We start from the raw sequence: 18,591 nt of genomic DNA, 5'->3' as shown, positions 1-18,591 counted from the left end.
AAAGTTATGTACAAAACTGTCATTTAATCTTGTGACCTTTAACATGTCACGTGGAAAACTAAAGTTAAAATGTTACCAAAAAAAAAGAAAAAAATCATTCTTTTTGAAAAAAGTTAAAATAATCATAAGTCATATAACAATATAATATCTTGTCTATAAATATATTTAAAAAAACTTTTCTCTTTTCTAATTTTCCCCCCTACGAGTATTTATCTTCCATTTGTTTTTTTTTAAAAAAATTGAGTAAGTCTTAGATAGCAACTTTGAACGTTCTCTTTAAAATTAATTTACATATAATTAATAGCAAAAATACTTGGTAAGAAAATAATTAGAAAAAGAGAAATTATTGTATTTATATTAATGGATAAAGACAGAAGATAATACTAGTAAGAAAAAGATTAGAAAAGGAATTTTTTTTTTAATAATATATTTATGAACAAGATAATATATTGTTATGATTGTGGTATTGTCATTTTTCTTATAAAATATTAATTCTATAAATCATAGTTAGAATCCTATTTTAATTTAATTAAATTTTAACCATTAATTTTTACTTGTATCATGTGTCTCATATCCAAACAAGAACTTGAGAAAAATGGAGGGGGAGCCAATCCGTAAATGAATCCTGAAAATCGCCAATCCAAATTAGTCTGATCTTATTGAGATAATAGTAGTCATTTCACCTACTCCCTTCACCAAGGTGGGGCACCAATTCAATATTATATTGAAATTGACCTGAAAAAGAATAGTAGTTGGTGAAACCACTTTGGATAAAAACACTCATCACTGCAAAAATTTCATACCAACTCTCAAATACCGCCCGCCACCTACTCCACGCCTACAACCACTCAGAGCAACCGGAAAATGGCGTCGGAAGCGCCGGAAACCGCAATTAACTACTGGGGCGATATGCCGGAGGAAGAGTACTATGCCTCTCAAGGAGTGCGAAATTCCAAATCGCACTTCGACACACCCAATGGCAAGCTCTTCACTCAATCATTTCTCCCACTAGACCCAAATGTGTCTCCTAAGGCCACTGTTTACATGACCCATGGATATGGCTCCGATACCGGTTGGCTATTTCAGAAAATATGCATTAGTTACGCAAGTTGGGGTTATGCTGTGTTTGCCGCGGATCTGCTCGGACACGGCCGCTCCGATGGAATCCGATGCTACGTTGGAGACTTGGAGAAGACCGCTGCTACTTCCTTGTGCTTTTTCAAGAGCGTGAGGAATAGCGATGAGTACAAGCATTTGCCGGCGTTTCTGTTCGGGGAATCTATGGGTGGGCTAGCTACTCTGCTTATGTACCTCCAGTCCGATCCGGATACTTGGACCGGGTTGATCTTCTCCGCCCCGCTTTTCGTCATTCCCGAGCCTATGAAGCCTTCTAAGGTACTTTTTAGCTACTATTCTGTTTATTTAATTGTTTCTCAGTACATACTGCCCCGTTACACCATATTTTTATGCTAATTTATCAGTGCGATCACTTTTATCTGTGCTCATACATTGATGACTTATTCGACATAGTAATCCTTCCCGGCAGCGGTGGAGGCAGGATTTTTGTCAAGGCGATTCGTAAAACCAGAGAAACAAACAAGCCAAAAGCTAAAAACATTAGAAACTGTAGCTAGCGGGAAATTAATCTACTTCGTATAATAAGAGAATTTGAACCCTTTACCTCTGAGCTAGGCTATTGGTTTGGTTCAAGGTGATCGTACATCTGATATATATATATATATATATATATATATATACATAAAACAAAAATTTAGCTGTGTAATTTTCCAACGAAGGAGAAGGAGGTGCGATAGATCAGCAATGCTTCCTGAATTGATCATACTCTTCAAATTTTGTTGTTTGATTTTATTAAACTCTGTCCGTGGACCTGGAGTTGTTACTCTCTTCGGGTCTAATTTGTTCAAACAAAACAAATTTTATGACAGAGGTTCACAAAGCTTAGCTAGTTAGAACTTAAGGACTAAGAATCCTTGTGTCATTGGTTCGAATCCACTTCTAAGCGGATAAAGGGTCTAACATACACATTTGTGGCAGTGAACTGGATTCTGAATTCAAATGAAAGATTATTTTAAACATGTAATCCCTGTGATTCATAGGAAATACTTACTGATTTAAGAGAGACTAATCTGTGAAAGGCCAGTAAGATCTCAATTGACAGCTGATCTTTGTTCTGTAGTGGCTATTAGTATGTTAATGCTAAACTTGTTCTTTACGTATTTAGTTGAACTCCTGATGATTCATGTTGATTCTTAAGAGAACATTCAGGTAATGACTTGTTAACAATGTAAAAATTACATGAAGTAGTTTTTTAAGTAAGAAAGGTATTAATCTTGGTGTGACAGACAAAAGAGCTGGAGAACTTCAACCCGCCTAATGTGAATTGATCAAATTGTCAGTTAAATTATACTCGTACTACGTATTAATTCTCATTTTGAGAATTATATTTGGATTTCAGAAAGTTCATAATTTTAATGATATATTTGAAAATCATTACTAAAGTTACTTCATTTAACTCTTTGGAAAAGAAGGGGACTATAATTTCTGGTGAAGGAAATATCAATAATGAGAGCTTTACTTTTCAACCCATAGGTACATTTATTCATGTATGGACTGCTATTTGGATTTGCCGATACATGGGCTGCCATGCCGGACAACAAGATGGTGGGCAAAGCTATCAGGGACCCTGAGAAACTGAAAATAATTGCAAGCAATCCCAGGAGATACACCGGGAAGCCAAGGGTTGGAACTATGAGGGAGATTGCTAGACAATGTGAATACGTCCAAAACAATTTCCACAAGGTGACTGCTCCATTTTTGACAGCGCATGGTACCTCTGATGGTCTTGCATGCCCTACGGGCTCAAAATTGTTGTATGAGAAGGCAAGCAGTGAGGACAAGACCCTCAAGATTTATGATGGAATGTATCATTCTTTGATCCAAGGGGAGCCTGACGATGCTGTCGCTATTGTTTTAGCTGATATGAGGGCTTGGATTGATGAGAGGGCTGAGAGGTATGGTGCAAAAATTAATGGCTCTGCATAATACTCTTCAACTTTGAAGTCTGCTTAATCCATGTATTCTTTGGTGCTTGACCACAAATTTGATAGTTGAGCGGACCACATTTGGCGAACTATATCCTTAACAGAAAGCATAGTAATTTTAATTATTATTCGTCCACGATATTCTCTCTACTTGTTGATTGAATATGCTACTGTTTCAATGTCTGGTAATATTGTAGTTGGTTGAAAATATGATATATGAAGTAAAGAGGGTTGGCAATTGGTAGAATTCCTATTTCTGGTACTCCAAAAAGACTCAGCGCAATGTCATTTTCAGTTACCTACTTGTTAGATTTTAGAGATCAACTAAAGGCATCTTTTGACATTTCGATAACACATGGCGACTATTATGCTTATCTTTCATGTCTGGTGGAATTGGAAACATAATAATCAATAGGTAGGTAGAAGCAACATGGGACCTTATTCTGGTAATTTTTACACTACGACAGCCCAACAAACACAACAATGAAAACTTTAATTTGAATTTCTTACCAAATTTAGGTCAATATAATCACGGTATGATCTGTATGTAATTCATATATACACATTATACATTAATTATACTGAGTGTAACATCAACAACGTCTAGGCGGGTAAAAAAAAATTTAGGCACCCAAGCTAAAATGATAGGATTCCCACAAATTTGTAGATAGCACCAATTATAGGCATCCACGAAATTGTCTCCTTTAAAGAATAGGAAAATGTTGAGTATAAGGAAAATGGCATGTGGAGTGCAAGGCAATGCTATCATTGCAGAGCACAAAAACAAAAAATATTGGAGTAATGTAGAGAATGTGCTCACCAATAAGGTCCCCACTTCCCACTCTTCAACAAAAATCATGCAATTCACAACCCTAAGCAACACTTTCTAAAATATAGTTGACTAATTAAATTTTATTTAGACATTTTATGTATATAAACGTGATCACATTTTTCTATTGAATGTTATTTAGACTTTTGCGTGTATTATCAAATAACCATTATGTAGACAAATTAGTCACTTTAATTAAGTTATATTTATTACTCTCAATAATTTTAAAATCTCATGTTTCAATTGATGTTAATACATACAACTAAATAAGAAAATATTTTTATGTAATTAACTATTTATATAAAAGATACTAAAGCATACACGCAAAACCTTCTCTAAAATATGAATTGAAAGTGTCTACATAGTTTATTATGTGTTTATGTGCTTAATTTTTACCAGTGATAATTTGAATAAAATTAACTGAAGAATTTGTTGATGTATTCAACCTTCTAAAAGTAAAATAGTAAAACCTTATATCTAAGTCTTGTACTTGATCATTCCCCATTTCCCTTCATGCCCATGCTCATTATTTTAGCTGGTGGACATCTAAGTAAAATTGAGAACTTCAAATTATAACATATGCGAATTTAATATAAATATAATTCTACAATTTTGTAGACATATATAGACATGAAAATGATATGCCCGAGTTTTTATTCAATATCTGTCATTTTTCCTTGTTCTACTTTTTCTATCAACTCATCCATAAAGAACATTTTATGGGTGGCCCAAGTAAATACATTTGTTCCATTTTTGTCTCAATTTTTTTTAGAGCATTCAGGAGTAGTATTCTCAGGTCCATTTAGTATTGTTTGAATTGGATTCTGGATAACAGTATTTTGTTTCTTTTTCAAAATTAAATTGATTCTTAGTCCAATTGAGACATCTTCTGAACAAATTGACCCTTGACACAAACATTTGGTCGATTCACTTAGGGTCAATATTGTTGCTCCTAAATGATCAAGAATCACCTGCACCATTTCGAAAAGATATGGGTCACAACTTTATTCCTTCCCTCAAATCAGGGACCACTCATGTAATCAAATTGTGATCGACCATTAATGACATCGAGTAAATTAATCTTTAAAAGTTTCAGACAATTTCTGATTCATGTGTAACTTTTTTTATCTCATACAATTGACATTAATTATGTACGGATTAAAAAAAATCGTCCAAATAAATACGTAAGTCGGAGGGAAAATTTGGATGAGATGATTGGTGTTCATTGGACGCAAAAGGAAGTGCAAACAAAAATGAAGAGTACTTGTTGTAACATTGTATAAATGAACCGTCAAAAAATGAAACGGGTCACGTGTATTGGGCTCACTTTATGAAAGTCTGGAGGAGGTGACGGTGATTGATTTTGATACTTTTTGGCCTCCAATTTGCAACAATGAATGAAAGCACCGGCTTTTAACTGCTTATGAGAACCACAAATCTGGAGAAAAAAGAGAATATGTCACGACCAATATATGTGAATGAACTTTTGGCCCAACTTGTTATCGTCTTTCACCTTAAATATCGGATTCTACTTTTTCTAACTCCACCAGATATCTAATAGCAATATGTATCAGATAATTCTATTCGTGAAGATTAGGACAAGTGATGAAAAATTATCTAATCTTTTTGTTTCTATTAAAATCTGAACCTGACTCAAGTTATTTCATAGGTTAAACTTTATAAAACGGTAACGTCACATTCCTATAATTTAATCAGATAGCTAAGGTCATCTATCTATAATATAATATAAAAACTAGCTTTATAACTGTTATGTTACAACGTTATTCCTCGTTCCTTTTGGTCAATTTTGAAAAACTGACACCTAAGAACTACTATTAAATTTAACATATTTATTTGCTTTCAATACAATATATTAATGACCAGAAGATATTATCAGCTTGTGATAATATAAAATATTAGAAATGAGTATTTTAAGAATATTCTCGACAATATTGTTACCTCTCCAAGTTCAAAGTCTACACATGTGGCTCATAAAATGAAATAATCCAATTTCCAAAAGGCCAGAGATGGAATAGTGCAGTATAGTAAATTGTGTTAAAATATTGATCCCAAATCTTTAGGATTTTGTATTTGTTTTTGTTGTCATATGTTTAACTTTACGTATCCAAAAATAAATAATTAAAGTGTTACACACTTCTTGCACATGCTAATGTTGGGGCACGTATGTATAATTGATACGTTGAAAATTGAAATAGATATAAATAAGACTTCTAATAAATTTTGAATCAATTTCAAATATTTTATCATGTCTTTACGTGGTCTTACATAGCTTATACTTCATCTTTCTATTATTCGTTGATCTCACTTAGCCTCTTTATTTAAGAATTGTAAAATTTAAATTTATTAAGTTGATATAAACACTTTTAATTAAGTCAAATTTGTTTACAAGTCACGTCTCATGAGGTTTAGTGTGAACGTATTAAAACGTAGGTAATTGTTAGGTTACTATTATGAATATTCCTATTAAACATGTCTGACTAATATTTGTTCAAAATACTGCCAATTCAAACATACTTTATTCAACAAACAGAAATACAACCAATAAAATAAACGTGTTCATTTCGTTAAAATATCTACTGTTGATCATCCTTTTCTCAATATAGCTTGTCCCCATTATTAAATTTTCTTTCTATTTGGGTGTACATCAACTTGTTTTACCAGACATACATATATATAACTCTATTTTGTCTAAACAGCCAATTTCTCATACGATAAAAATATCTTTTGTTCGGACAATCTAATTTTAATTTAAGTAATTAAATTATCATGTCAATTAGACGTTAATACAAGTCTTTCGAAACATAAAAGAAGAAGAAGAATCCAAATTCATTACTTTAACAATATTTAGATTTTAAAAAAAATAGAATATTCAACAAAAATTGGTAAAAAAGTGTTGAATGAAAATTGTACCCCAATACTAATTCCAGAAAAAAAGGGATTTGCTGCGTGTTGTGTTCAGCAACGACTGCGAATGGGACATTTTACTTCTATATGACCAGAACTAGATTGCTGTTTACAAAAAGTGCACGTCCCTTTGAGAAAAAAATATCTATGAAAGGGCCATTTTATTAATTGTGACACTTGAGGGGTCACCTTGAATGGGTTTATAAGTTTTTTTTGGATGACATAATTTTCATCTTAGGCTAGTTTTCGGACATCTTAATTAATTTTATAAAATATCTGATATCTTTCTTAAAAAAAAAAAAAATTAATATTAAACGGATGAAAAAAAATTACTTAATTAATTTCAAATTTTTTCTTTTAATTTCTCCGTCCCCACGCCCATCCAACAACCCCAGACCCCAGTCGTTTAAATAAGAACTAAATTACAATTTTTGCACCAATTTCCAAGTTGAAAAGAGTTGTTGAGTGCGGCTGCATAGCACAACTTGTCACACAGAATGTAACATTCTACCCCACCTTCAAAAACAATTTTCCTTTAATATTCTCCCCGTTCCTTTTCAATTGTTGAAATTTTCTTTTTGAAAGTCAAACGATATGAATTTTGATAAAGATATATTTTTTCATATTGATATTTAAAAAATAATAATTTATAGTACTTTTTGTATAGTATTTAAAATATCTAAGTTATTTTAAAATATCAAATGAATGTAATCTAATTTAACTTTAAAAATTAATCAAATTAATTCTAAAATAACGTAACATTACAACTAAAAAAATGAAAATTACTATTAACAAATGTTTTAACAATTATAAAAGCAAATTATGTAATAAAGTACTCCCCCTCTCAATTTATAATTTAAGAAAAATGAAAAAAGATTATTTTAAAAGTTATTCTTAAAAAAATATATTTATATAGACTTTTTGCCAAATAAATAAAATTTAATAGAGATAAAATAATAAAAGTGAGTCAAAATTGGGACGGGGAGTTTTAGTTTTTCATTTTTTTTTGTGTGTCTTCAGTCTCTTTCAAGGTTTTTAGTTGTTGATGACATATTTATATACAGTAGATTTTTGTATCTTTTTTTCTTGAGAACCTTTCTCTCCCAAAACCATCTTCATTGCCCACCTTATCTCTCCCTTTCTCTCATGTTTACCTGTTGAAAAAGCTCAAATAATTTGATTTCTTGAACTTGCAGAGTTAGTGATAGAGAAAAATAGAGCAAATGGAAGCTGTTCTACAAACAAAAGGGCTTCTTTCTCTTCCTTCCAAGCCCAAAATCAGGGCATTTTACCCAATACCTCAAGGGGGTCTAAGGCATAGATTCAATTCTCTCAAACCCAAATCCCTAGAAGGGTTATCTCTATCTTCTGATGGGTTTCAAAAAGTTCAAAGCTTTTCAACAAAGCCACAATTGGTTGGTCAAAAAAACAGATTTTTCCCAATTTGCAGGGCAGAGGCTGCTGCTGCTGCTGCTGATGGAGAACCAGTTCTTGAAGAAAAGGAGTCACCTAAGTTCATGGGGATTGAGGTTGTGACCCTCAAGAAAATTATCCCACTTGGGGCTATGTTCTTTTGTATTCTCTTCAATTACACAATCCTCAGAGACACTAAAGATGTATTGGTTGTAACAGCAAAAGGGTCAAGTGCTGAGATTATCCCTTTCTTGAAAACTTGGGTGAATTTGCCTATGGCTGTAGGATTCATGCTGTTGTACACAAAGTTGGCTAATGTGTTGTCAAAGGAGGCTCTTTTCTATACAGTTATCCTTCCCTTTATTGCTTTCTTTGGGGCATTTGGTTTTATTTTGTATCCCCTTAGCAATTACTTTCACCCCACAGCTCTTGCTGATAACCTTCTAAACATTTTGGGTCCAAGGTTTCTTGGGCCAATAGCTATATTAAGGATCTGGAGTTTCTGCTTGTTCTATGTCATGGCTGAACTTTGGGGAAGTGTGGTGATTTCAGTGCTTTTTTGGGGTTTTGCTAATCAGGTAAATATATGATCATCCTTTGTAGATCCTTTTTAATAACTGATTACTATTCTTATGTAGGTGGCATAACTTGTTACATTCTATTTATATGTTGTTTTGTGAACTAGTAATCATGTCAGACTTATATTGATTTAAAGAGTAGAACATAGTATTTGAACTTTTCAGCTTATTGTTTATCCAATGGATTCCGGAAACTGCTTCCCTTTAGGGTGATATGAACTATCTTTAAACTGACATGTTGGGAACAGGCTAATGTAGGATTAGATGGTACAACAGTCTTCCTTCAGTAGTTTTTCTGGTAATGGATATTGGCTCCCGAAACCGGGTTAGAAAGGGTGCATGGTTATGCTTGTATGTGCTGGTTAATAAATTTTTTCATTTGGGAGTTCAGAGGTTGATCTAGCTTTAAGGTGGGAGACTGTCCTGTTTATCCTTCAATTTTGCTCATAAATTGCTAATATGTCGGTTGAGCTCCTTCGTCATTGTTTTGCATCCCGTCTATATTTTTATCTCTTCATTGTAGCGAGTTATAAAAGTTCACTGAGCAAGCTTTTGGGCATAAATTTTGGATCAGATTTTGAAAATTTATCTTCAATCATCTGTTTAGGCATGAAATTTGATCAAATTTTGAAAATCTGATCTTCAAATATTTTCTAGTTCCCAAAAACTGGTAGCACCAGTTTTTTAGAGAAATTTCACTTCCACTCACAAAAGTTCAATTTTTTCCCCAAATAAAATGCATGTCCAAACATAACTTCAAGTTCCAAATATCACTACTTCAAAAACTCAAATTTTCAAGTTTCAACTTCAAAATCTTTGGCCTAATGGGAGCTAAGGTTTCAGTCTATCACTTGCACTTTCCTTTTCCATTTGTTCGAATGGCCAGTTATCAACTTGGTCAAATAATTTATGTGTCTTCAGTATCCATGCTTGAACTTTATTTGAGAAAGCACTGTTATTATGCTGCCTTTAAATATTTTCGATGCTTTTATTTTGCAGATTACTACAGTTGACGAGGCTAAAAAATTCTATCCTTTGTTTGGACTTGGAGCAAATGTTGCTCTTATTTTCTCTGGCCGTACAGTGAAGTACTTCTCGAATTTAAGAAAATCATTGGGTCCTGGAGTTGATGGTTGGGCTGTCTCCTTGAAAGCAATGATGAGCATTGTAGTGGGGATGGGTGTTGCGATCTGTTTCATTTACTGGTGGGTGAATCGCAATGTTCCTCTACCGACCCGTAGCAAGAAGAAGAAGGTAACCTCTTTTACATTAAAGGATCACATTTGCTGTTGTTATTATCATTTTCTGACAAAAATGTATTTTTGCAGGAGAAGCCTAACCTGAGCACGATGGAGAGCTTGAAAATTTTAGCCTCTTCAAAGTATATCAGGGATCTTGCAACATTAGTTGTAGCATATGGGATTAGTATCAACCTTGTTGAGGTTACATGGAAATCGAAGCTCAAAGCTCAGGTACATTTTTACTAGGTGGTATGCATTTTTATATGTTAACCTTAGTTTACCTCTCATTTTAACATGAAGCATCTTTTTCACACTCTGCCCTTTGCTAACTCTGCAGTTCCCAAGCCCGAATGAATACTCTTCCTTCATGGGTGACTTCTCTACTGCTACTGGGATAGCTACTTTCACGATGATGCTGTTAAGTCAGTGGATCTTTGACAAATATGGTTGGGGAACAGCGGCTAAGATAACACCGACAGTCTTGCTTCTTACTGGAGTTGGATTCTTCTCCCTGATTTTGTTTGGTGACCCCCTTGCCCCTACCCTTGCTAAGTTTGGGCTCACTCCTCTTCTAGCAGCTGTCTATGTGGGTGCAATGCAAAACATTTTCAGTAAGAGTGCAAAGTACAGTTTGTTTGATCCTTGCAAAGAAATGGCCTACATTCCTTTGGATGAGGACACCAAGGTATATACTAATTTACTGTGTCTTAAAATTGTATTGAATCAGTGCTTCTATCAGAACTCAGATGTGCCAAATTGGTTATGCGTAAATATATCCGTGCTTTCTAGGAATTGAATGTATGAAACATGTACAGTCATAGCTTTTTGTATTGCATGTCCACTTGTATTTATTTGTGCTGGTATATGTGACGGACAAGTACCTGTCTGGACTTCTCTAACCGGAAAACGGAGATGTTTCTTCACATTCAATTGTTACCTGAAAGTTGAGGTCAATTATTTTCTTATAACAGGTTAAAGGGAAGGCAGCAATTGATGTTGTCTGCAATCCACTGGGCAAGTCCGGAGGAGCCTTGATACAGCAGTTCATGATTTTGAGTTTTGGTTCGCTTGCCAACTCAACTCCCTACCTTGGAGGTGTGCTCCTAGTAATTGTCCTTGCATGGTTGGGAGCAGCCAGGTCTTTAGATGGCCAATTTACTGCTCTGCGTCGTGAGGAAGAGATCGAGAAGGAAATGGAGAGAGCAGAAGTGAAGATTCCTATTGTGTCACAAGATGAAAGTGGAAATGGTTCTCTTACAAGTGACTCGTCCTCACTGAATCCCACGGGAGGTGACTCAGCAGATGCTTCGACTGAACCCTCGTCGCCAAGGAATCTGTAATATCATTGTTGGCACATCACCTGCAAAGCAGGAGAAATATGAAATGGGAATAGAAATATGTATGTTGGTAGCAGTTTCAACTATTGAATGAAGTTTCCAAGAATTTCTTGGTCGTAGGAATTTCTTCTTACTAGATAGAAATAAACAAAAATAGAAGACAAGAATGTTACTGACTTGACAGCCCTTAGATGTTGTAAGCTTATTGTTCTCTGAGTTCTTTGATTACATGATATGAAAATGCTATTACCTGAAACTGGTTTTTTTTTTTTTTTTTTTTTTTTTTTGTGTTAAATACATGTGTAAATCTCCAATATTTTTATTTGATACATACATACTTAATCAGATACACTAATAGTAACTAGATACATATAATTGTTTCTCAAATATGTGTCAAATACATCAATTGTGCCTTTTGACCTCTTATTTGCCTCCACCGTTCCAGGTGGTTTCTCCATTGAGTGATAAACAACTTGTACAGAACATTAATTGCAATTTTCTAGAGCTATTGTATGGATTCCGATTGTTGACATGAACTACACACAACTTTTCAGTAGTGACATCCAGAGCATGTAGTTTCAGCTCAATCTGACTATTAACGAAGCGAACATGGAAAAATTGAAAAACTTTTTTTGTGTTCTTTCTTATTGAACACACCTTGTCTTCACCATCCTCCTACACAACTCATCTTCACCCGCACATACCTCCTCACCACAACTCACATATTATATACAAATGCTTTTCGGATTATACTTTGTACTTACCTATCAAACACAAAAAAATAAGTACGAAATCAATTTGTTTTTTTAGGAAATATTTTTCATCAAAAAACATTTTCCTTCTTACCGAACACACATTAAGTACTTGGGATTCTTCAAAAAGTACTTTTTTTTATCCACATTAACAAACAAACCAACAGCTCACTCATTAAATGCCGGAAATGAATCACAACAGTAATTGGTACTACCATGGAGGTAACATCATCTTCAAAACTTTCCATACAAATTGGAATCATCGCATAATCCTAAATGATGCAAACCGTTACTATTGTAACATCGTCCATTCACTACAGTTTATCCTATCACCACAAGTATCATCTGCAATATAATATGATAAAATTAACCATGAAAATATGATATGTCCAAACTCGTTCAAATTTGGGTGGGCTAGTCATGCATTTATCTATTAATTCAACATATTTGATTCTCGTAAAATTGCATATTTTATCCTTCAAATAGATTGATCTTTAATTTTTATCCTTTAAATGAGCTGGTCTCCCATTTAGCCCATTTGAATATTGGGCTAATTTGTTTTAAATATAGTAACATAACTTAATTCATGACAAACCTTATACTATAAAATATCTTCTCCTTTGTTTGTTATATATAGCCACAGCAAATTGATCTCTTTTTTTTCATCCTAGTTTTATTTTGTAATTAAGCAAATGATAAGAAATACAAGCATATCAATTAGAATTTGGTAGTATTGAACGCTCACGCCTATGACTTAGCATTTATTCCATCTTAATCCAAGTCTAAATAATTTCACTTAATCTATTTTGATGTGCCTAAATTCAGTTTAACCCGCTCGCCCATTGGATATTCCTCACAACACTATGTAGCATAGTCCCAATTGTGTTTCCGCCTTACTTTTCCCAGCACATGATAGCCAAATTGCCAGCAAGAAAAAGAGAAAGAAACAAATTTAGAAGCCAAGGGTGTGGGTAGAGCAATTAATGGGCCGAGGTGAAGAGGAAGGAAGACAAAGTAAAATTAATGCTAATATTCCGTTGAGTAAATAGTGACATATCATGGCTGTTTCTCTGCTGAATAGAGAACAAAATTCATAAAACTCCCACACGAGAAAGGAAAATGACTTGCACTTTATCATTTTAATTTGTCTTCACTACTCCCCCATACCTTCCCCTTTATTCTTTTTGCCATCCCTCCTCTTCCTACCACACTCATGTTAACGGTCAACAACTACATCTTACCAAATCTTCACTACAAAAACTACTTTCCAAAGTTGAAGCGCATTCAGAATTTAAAATTTAGTCAGTTTATGAATTTTTAAAGTACATATTATGTATCGAAATTCAAGTGTTGGAACAACAACCGGTCAAGTTTATTTCATAACAAAGATAAATTAATTCGACTTGATGCTCTTTAATTTAATTGCTTTTCTAGGTAAATGCTAGTGTGGTTACTTCGGTCTTTAAGTTTCAATAATGCACTTCTCAACACATAACGATTGAGGGAACCGGAACTACTTGACATTGGATACAAAATACAATAAGCCCGATTCACATCATTATGCTTAATAAAAAGAATGAGAGAAGCTAAAACAATGTGTTTGAGGGTATTATTGTCAACAACAGATAAAAACAATGTTGTCAACATTATGTGGTTGTGTCACTCCTAACAATTTTTTATCCACTAGAGGTAATAAACCTCACGTAACAACAAGAAAGGGAAAAAAAACATCATTGGCCAGAAATCTTCTTTCATCTATATGAATTACTACTAGCTAGTGTATGTATGTTCACACAAACTACAAAAATGATGAAACTATCACCAGAATCCGTTAATCTTACCGGCAAATCCACGCATTTCTCGGCCGAATGTTGGTTCGACGACACATGTATCCTCGACATGGACTACTTTGTCAAGACACTTTCCGGTATTAAAGCCAAAGGTGTCCGTCCTGAACTCATTGGCTCAATTATTACTCACTACGCCTCTAAATGGCTCCCTGACCTTTCTAATGACGAAGGTATTTATAGAAATTCTTTTTATACATATCTTAGTAGTTGACTATTACATCTGCTTTAATTAATATCTCACTCAACTATGCACTTTTTTGACAGGTTCAGAAGTTTTTATGGGACTGAAAGATTTTGAGGACTCACCGGAAAGTGTAACAGCGATATGGATGAAGAAGAGGTTTTTCGTGGAAACATTAGTCGGAATTCTCCCGCCGGAGAAGGATTCGATTCCGTGCAATTTCCTTTTACGGTTGCTTCGGGTAGCGAATATGGTTCGGGTGGAGCCAAGTTACCGGGTGGATTTGGAGAAAAGGATATCATGGCAATTGGACCAGGCTACATTGAAGGAGTTATTGATACCGTCATTTGTTCATACGTGTGGGACATTATTGGATGTTGAACTTGTTCTTAGGTTGGTTAAGAGGTTTATGAATTTCGATGAAAGTGTAAGAAGTGGATCTGCTTTAATTAAGGTTGCTAAACTTGTGGATAATTACTTAGCTGAAGCTGCTGTTGATGCTAATTTGACATTGTCCGAGTTTTTTGGACTTGCTGATGCACTTCCTGCTCATGCTCGTTCTACAGATGATGGCTTGTACAGAGCCATTGATACCTACCTCAAAGTAAGTGTAAAACTGTTTTTATTTTTATTTTTTGTTGAATTTAATTGCAGTAGTAACTCTTTTGAACTTTAGTTTTTATAATATCTAAGTTGCGAGTTTAAGAAAGAAAAACTTTTCGAAACATACCAAAAGTATCTTTAGAATGTGTGACTTCAAAACATAACATTGTTACTCTGTCTCAATTGAAGGGTTTGCTTCTATATTTAGCAAGATTAAAGACTTAGGGCTCGTTTGGTGTGAGGGATTAGAAATAATAGTGATGGGATAAGGAAATAGTGATGGGATAAAAAAAAAATTATGTTGTTTGGTTGGCAAGTCCGGGATAACTTATCCCGGGATTAATAATTAGTACCGGGATAAGTTATCCCTCCCCATGGGTGGTATAGTAATCCCGGGATAACTTATCCCGAGATAGAATAGGTAAATGACAAATATGTCCCTTTAAATCCTTTTTATATATCATTTTTTACATTTATGTATATTTACATTTTTTTTAATACCATGTATAATAATATTTACTACTCCTTATTTTTATGATAATTATACATATTTTTCTATTAAAAAATTATACTATATAAATATAATTTTTATTTATGAATTTATTTGACTAATTCTTATGTTTATTTTATTTTGATTTCTCATAAATTTTCTTCTCTTTAATAAACTTAAGAGGAAAGTTCTATTTTTAAGCTAAATAAGAAAAAAGTTATATTTTTAAATACACATGGTACTTATCATGGGAATACATAAACAAAAATATTTAAGTTAAAAAAAATAAAAGTTTTATTTTAAAAAATGAATAACTAAAGCTCACAAAGAAAAATTTAAAAAGTTTAAATAAAGTGAAGGGTAATTTTGTAAACAAACAACTTGTTCTTAAAATTTATCAATATATATTATTTTGAATATAACAAACCAAACACTCAATAAGAAATAATCCCAGGACAACTTATCTCATCATAACTAATCCCAACATAACTTATCCCAACATAACTTATCCCAACATAACTTATCCCATCATAACTCATATTCAAACCAAACGACCCCTTAAAGTACTATACATTTTTTTTATTTATGAGCACAAAATTCAAAAATCTTTCTTTATTTTTAAAACTCTATATCCAGTCAAACTCAATCACCTAACTTGGGACTAAAGGATTGTATGATATTCTGTGACTAATGATATAAAATGAGCTTAATGAAGAAATAAAAATTCATGTAGCCGACTCTAATTTGTTTGATACTGTTGTGTGTGTGACATTTTGTATGACTATACAAAATGATTGATACTCTTTTCAAAAAAAATATTTAATGCTAATCCATGAAAATATGGCAGATACATCCCGGGGTGTCAAAACAAGAGAGAAAAAATCTATGTAGATTGATCGACAGCAGAAAACTGTCGCCAGAGGCATCTCTGCACGCAGCGCAAAACGAACGTTTACCAGTGCGAGCAGTAATTCAAGTATTGTTATCCGAACAAACAAAGGTTAACAAGCATCAAATTGATTGGAGTGGTTCTTTTATAAGCGGAACGCGAAGCCCCAATCAACTAGGACTAATTGAGCCTCCAGCTCGGTGTATGTCAAAGCGCGAAATGAACGTTCAACAAATGGAGATAAAGAGGCTAAAAGAAGATGTGTTGAGGCTACAGAGTCAGTGTATGACAATGCAATCGCAAATTGAGAAGTTATTAGAGAAGAAACGAGGAAGTGGTTTGTTTGGTTGGAAGAAGATAATTGTGCCTTCTTTAATGAATAAGATTGATAAAATTGGTGGAGAGATTGATAGAGAAACTGATGTGGGATATGTTGCAAGACAAACTCCAGGGGATATGAAAACTAGGCTTGTTAGAGGCAGAACACCTAACAAGTGGAGGAAATCTTTGTCCTGATAAGAAAAAAATTGGTGTTGAATTTGGAATAGGTGCATGTTATCAGTCAATGCAAAAGTACTAGAACTATTAATTAAGCTTAGTTATTTTAATATCTTTCTATGTCGTAGTACGTGACTCATGAAAACGGAACAAAAAAAGAGACTTTGTATCTTATATTTAATTTATTGAAGATATGTTTATCTAAATTTGTTCTTTTGTCAAAAGGAAAAAATATCTCCACTCTTTGAGAGGGCTATTATCTAAGTGTATCAGACATTCTTTCTCCATTAGACTTATCAATATCATTTATCCTTTTTTTCCTTCTCTCGGAGAGAGATTGAGAAGAAAATAACAAATAAAATGATCCGAAAATCGTTATAAAAGGTGAAGGTAGTCAATTAATTAGATAAATCTCTCTTTGTGTTCTTCCTCTACTTTATTTGATAGGGGGACAAGAAATATCATTCTATTGAAAACAAGAAAAAACTAGCAATTCAATTTCAAATAGCTTGAGCTTAAAAGCTACCTGTTAATAACTATAGATTGTTTTGCTGAGTCCGGAGCCAAAAGGGCAAAAAAAATTACCAAAAATTCCAAAAGGGCACATCATATTTTTAAAAAAACCAAACGGCAAAATCGCTCCTGCCGGAGCGATTTTCCTCTGACACATATTAACATCGTGTACTCCGTTAAAATAAAATCGCTGGCACAACAACGATTTTTTAACTCTAATATTTTTCCTCCACCTAATACCGCTGCTATGGCAGCGTTTTCATAGAAAAAAAATTTGGCAGCTTTTTTGTAAAAACTTCTTTTTGGAAAATCGCTGCCCCGACAGCATTTTCCTTAATTATTTTTTTTCGAAAATCTTTTCTTAATTTTTTTTTAAAAGTTTTATGAAAGAACAATATATTTAAAAAAAATTTGCTGACAGGAGCCTGATTCCATCCAAAAATTTGGATTCGACGTATAAATCATCAAAATGAGGCACGAACTTTAATTGGTGTCGAAATAGGCTGCATTTTCAGCGATTTTTGTTAAAAAAATTATTTTTTAATAAAAAGACTGCCTTGTTTTCAAAACGAAAAACAATTTAAAAATAAAAATAAAAATTGAAAAGAAACGAATTTTAAAAAAAAGAAAAAAATTTAACTAAAAATCTGTCAAGGCAGCAATTTTCAGTCATTTGAAAGTTTTTTACAAAAATATATATATATATATATATATATATATCTTGAAATCGCAGCCTTGGCAGCGATTTTGGTGGAACTAGTTTTTTTAAAAAAGAAATTGCTGCCTTGGCAACGATTTTTGTAGAAATATTCTTTTATTTTATTTTATTTTTTGAAATTTCTGTCAACTAGTCAACATCTGATGGTAAATTTCTTTTCTTTTTTTTAAAATCGCTGCCCGTGCAGCGTTTTTGCGATTTTGTTTTTAAAAAATAAAAATCACTGCCCTTGCAGCATTTTTGCGATTTTCTTTAAAAAAAATGACAATTGCTGCTATGGCAGCGTTTTTATAAAAATAAACTTATTTTATTTTTTTGGAAATCGCTGCCTCGTTAATGTTTTTTTTTTTTAAACGTTATTATAAATTTTGTGGAAATTTTATCTTTTTCTAGAAATCGCTGCTTTGGCAGCGATTTTGGTGGCATTTTTTTTATAAATATCGCTGCCAATTATATTTTTTTAAAATCGTATTAAATTTATTTTTTGTCACTAAATAACAGCGAAATTTCCTTCCAAATTTCTTGTTTTTTAATTGTTCAAACATTCACATGTCATATTTTTAAAAAAAAATCAAACTCAGATGCATGCTTAAAAAATAGAAAAAGTTCACGTGTTTCATTTAAAATTTTCTTATAAATTGGTTGAAGTCTGCTTTCAAACTTCAAGTATAATTTTTCAACTCTCCTTTCAAACTTTTTCAAAAGTCTTCCT

General features: G+C 33.1%; 3 protein-coding genes across 4 annotated transcripts; all 3 read left to right on the top strand.

Moving 5' to 3' along the window:
* Positions 1 to 806: 806 nt before the first annotated feature.
* LOC125832148 (caffeoylshikimate esterase) lies at positions 807 to 3,287 on the top strand. The gene is made up of 2 exons (XM_049511298.1): positions 807 to 1,395; positions 2,611 to 3,287. The coding sequence occupies exons 1-2, from the start codon at positions 865 to 867 to the stop codon at positions 3,061 to 3,063; spliced, it is 984 nt and encodes a 327-aa protein (XP_049367255.1). The 5' UTR covers positions 807 to 864; the 3' UTR covers positions 3,064 to 3,287.
* Positions 3,288 to 7,894: 4,607 nt separating this feature from the next.
* Positions 7,895 to 11,641, top strand: LOC125832135 (plastidic ATP/ADP-transporter-like). Its single transcript, XM_049511278.1, has 5 exons — positions 7,895 to 8,807; positions 9,807 to 10,061; positions 10,136 to 10,279; positions 10,386 to 10,733; positions 11,020 to 11,641. Exons 1-5 carry the CDS (start codon positions 8,040 to 8,042, stop codon positions 11,386 to 11,388), a joined length of 1,884 nt encoding a protein of 627 aa, XP_049367235.1. The 5' UTR covers positions 7,895 to 8,039; the 3' UTR covers positions 11,389 to 11,641.
* Positions 11,642 to 13,888: 2,247 nt separating this feature from the next.
* On the top strand, positions 13,889 to 16,733 carry LOC125832143 (root phototropism protein 3-like). Of its 2 annotated transcripts, none has more exons than XM_049511290.1 (3): positions 13,889 to 14,157; positions 14,252 to 14,772; positions 16,109 to 16,733. In XM_049511290.1, the coding sequence occupies exons 1-3, from the start codon at positions 13,923 to 13,925 to the stop codon at positions 16,664 to 16,666; spliced, it is 1,314 nt and encodes a 437-aa protein (XP_049367247.1). In that variant the 5' UTR covers positions 13,889 to 13,922; the 3' UTR covers positions 16,667 to 16,733. The 2 variants fall into 2 exon arrangements, with proteins under 2 accessions (XP_049367247.1, XP_049367249.1); XM_049511292.1 differs by having other exon boundaries at positions 13,914 to 14,157; positions 14,258 to 14,772.
* The last annotated feature ends 1,858 nt before the right edge of the window (positions 16,734 to 18,591 follow it).

The sequence above is a fragment of the Solanum verrucosum genome, unplaced genomic scaffold, assembly GCF_900185275.1.
Source record: "Solanum verrucosum unplaced genomic scaffold, falcon-dt-bn FXZP01000009.1, whole genome shotgun sequence".
Lineage (NCBI taxonomy): Eukaryota > Viridiplantae > Streptophyta > Magnoliopsida > Solanales > Solanaceae > Solanum > Solanum verrucosum.
The sequence above is the reverse complement of the archived record's forward strand: the minus strand, read 5'-3'. Positions and strand labels throughout refer to the sequence as shown.

Coding starts and splice junctions, on each gene's coding strand:
- LOC125832148 (XM_049511298.1), top strand. CDS start 865: ATGGCGTCGGAAGCGCCGGAAACCGCAATTAACTACTGGGGCGATATG. Junction 1,396..2,610: donor AGCCTATGAAGCCTTCTAAG/GTACTTTTTAGC, acceptor TTCAACCCATAG/GTACATTTATTCATGTATGG.
- LOC125832135 (XM_049511278.1), top strand. CDS start 8,040: ATGGAAGCTGTTCTACAAACAAAAGGGCTTCTTTCTCTTCCTTCCAAG. Junction 10,062..10,135: donor CCCGTAGCAAGAAGAAGAAG/GTAACCTCTTTT, acceptor GTATTTTTGCAG/GAGAAGCCTAACCTGAGCAC. Junction 10,734..11,019: donor CTTTGGATGAGGACACCAAG/GTATATACTAAT, acceptor TTCTTATAACAG/GTTAAAGGGAAGGCAGCAAT.
- LOC125832143 (XM_049511290.1), top strand. CDS start 13,923: ATGTTCACACAAACTACAAAAATGATGAAACTATCACCAGAATCCGTT. Junction 14,158..14,251: donor TGACCTTTCTAATGACGAAG/GTATTTATAGAA, acceptor CTTTTTTGACAG/GTTCAGAAGTTTTTATGGGA. Junction 14,773..16,108: donor CCATTGATACCTACCTCAAA/GTAAGTGTAAAA, acceptor AAAATATGGCAG/ATACATCCCGGGGTGTCAAA.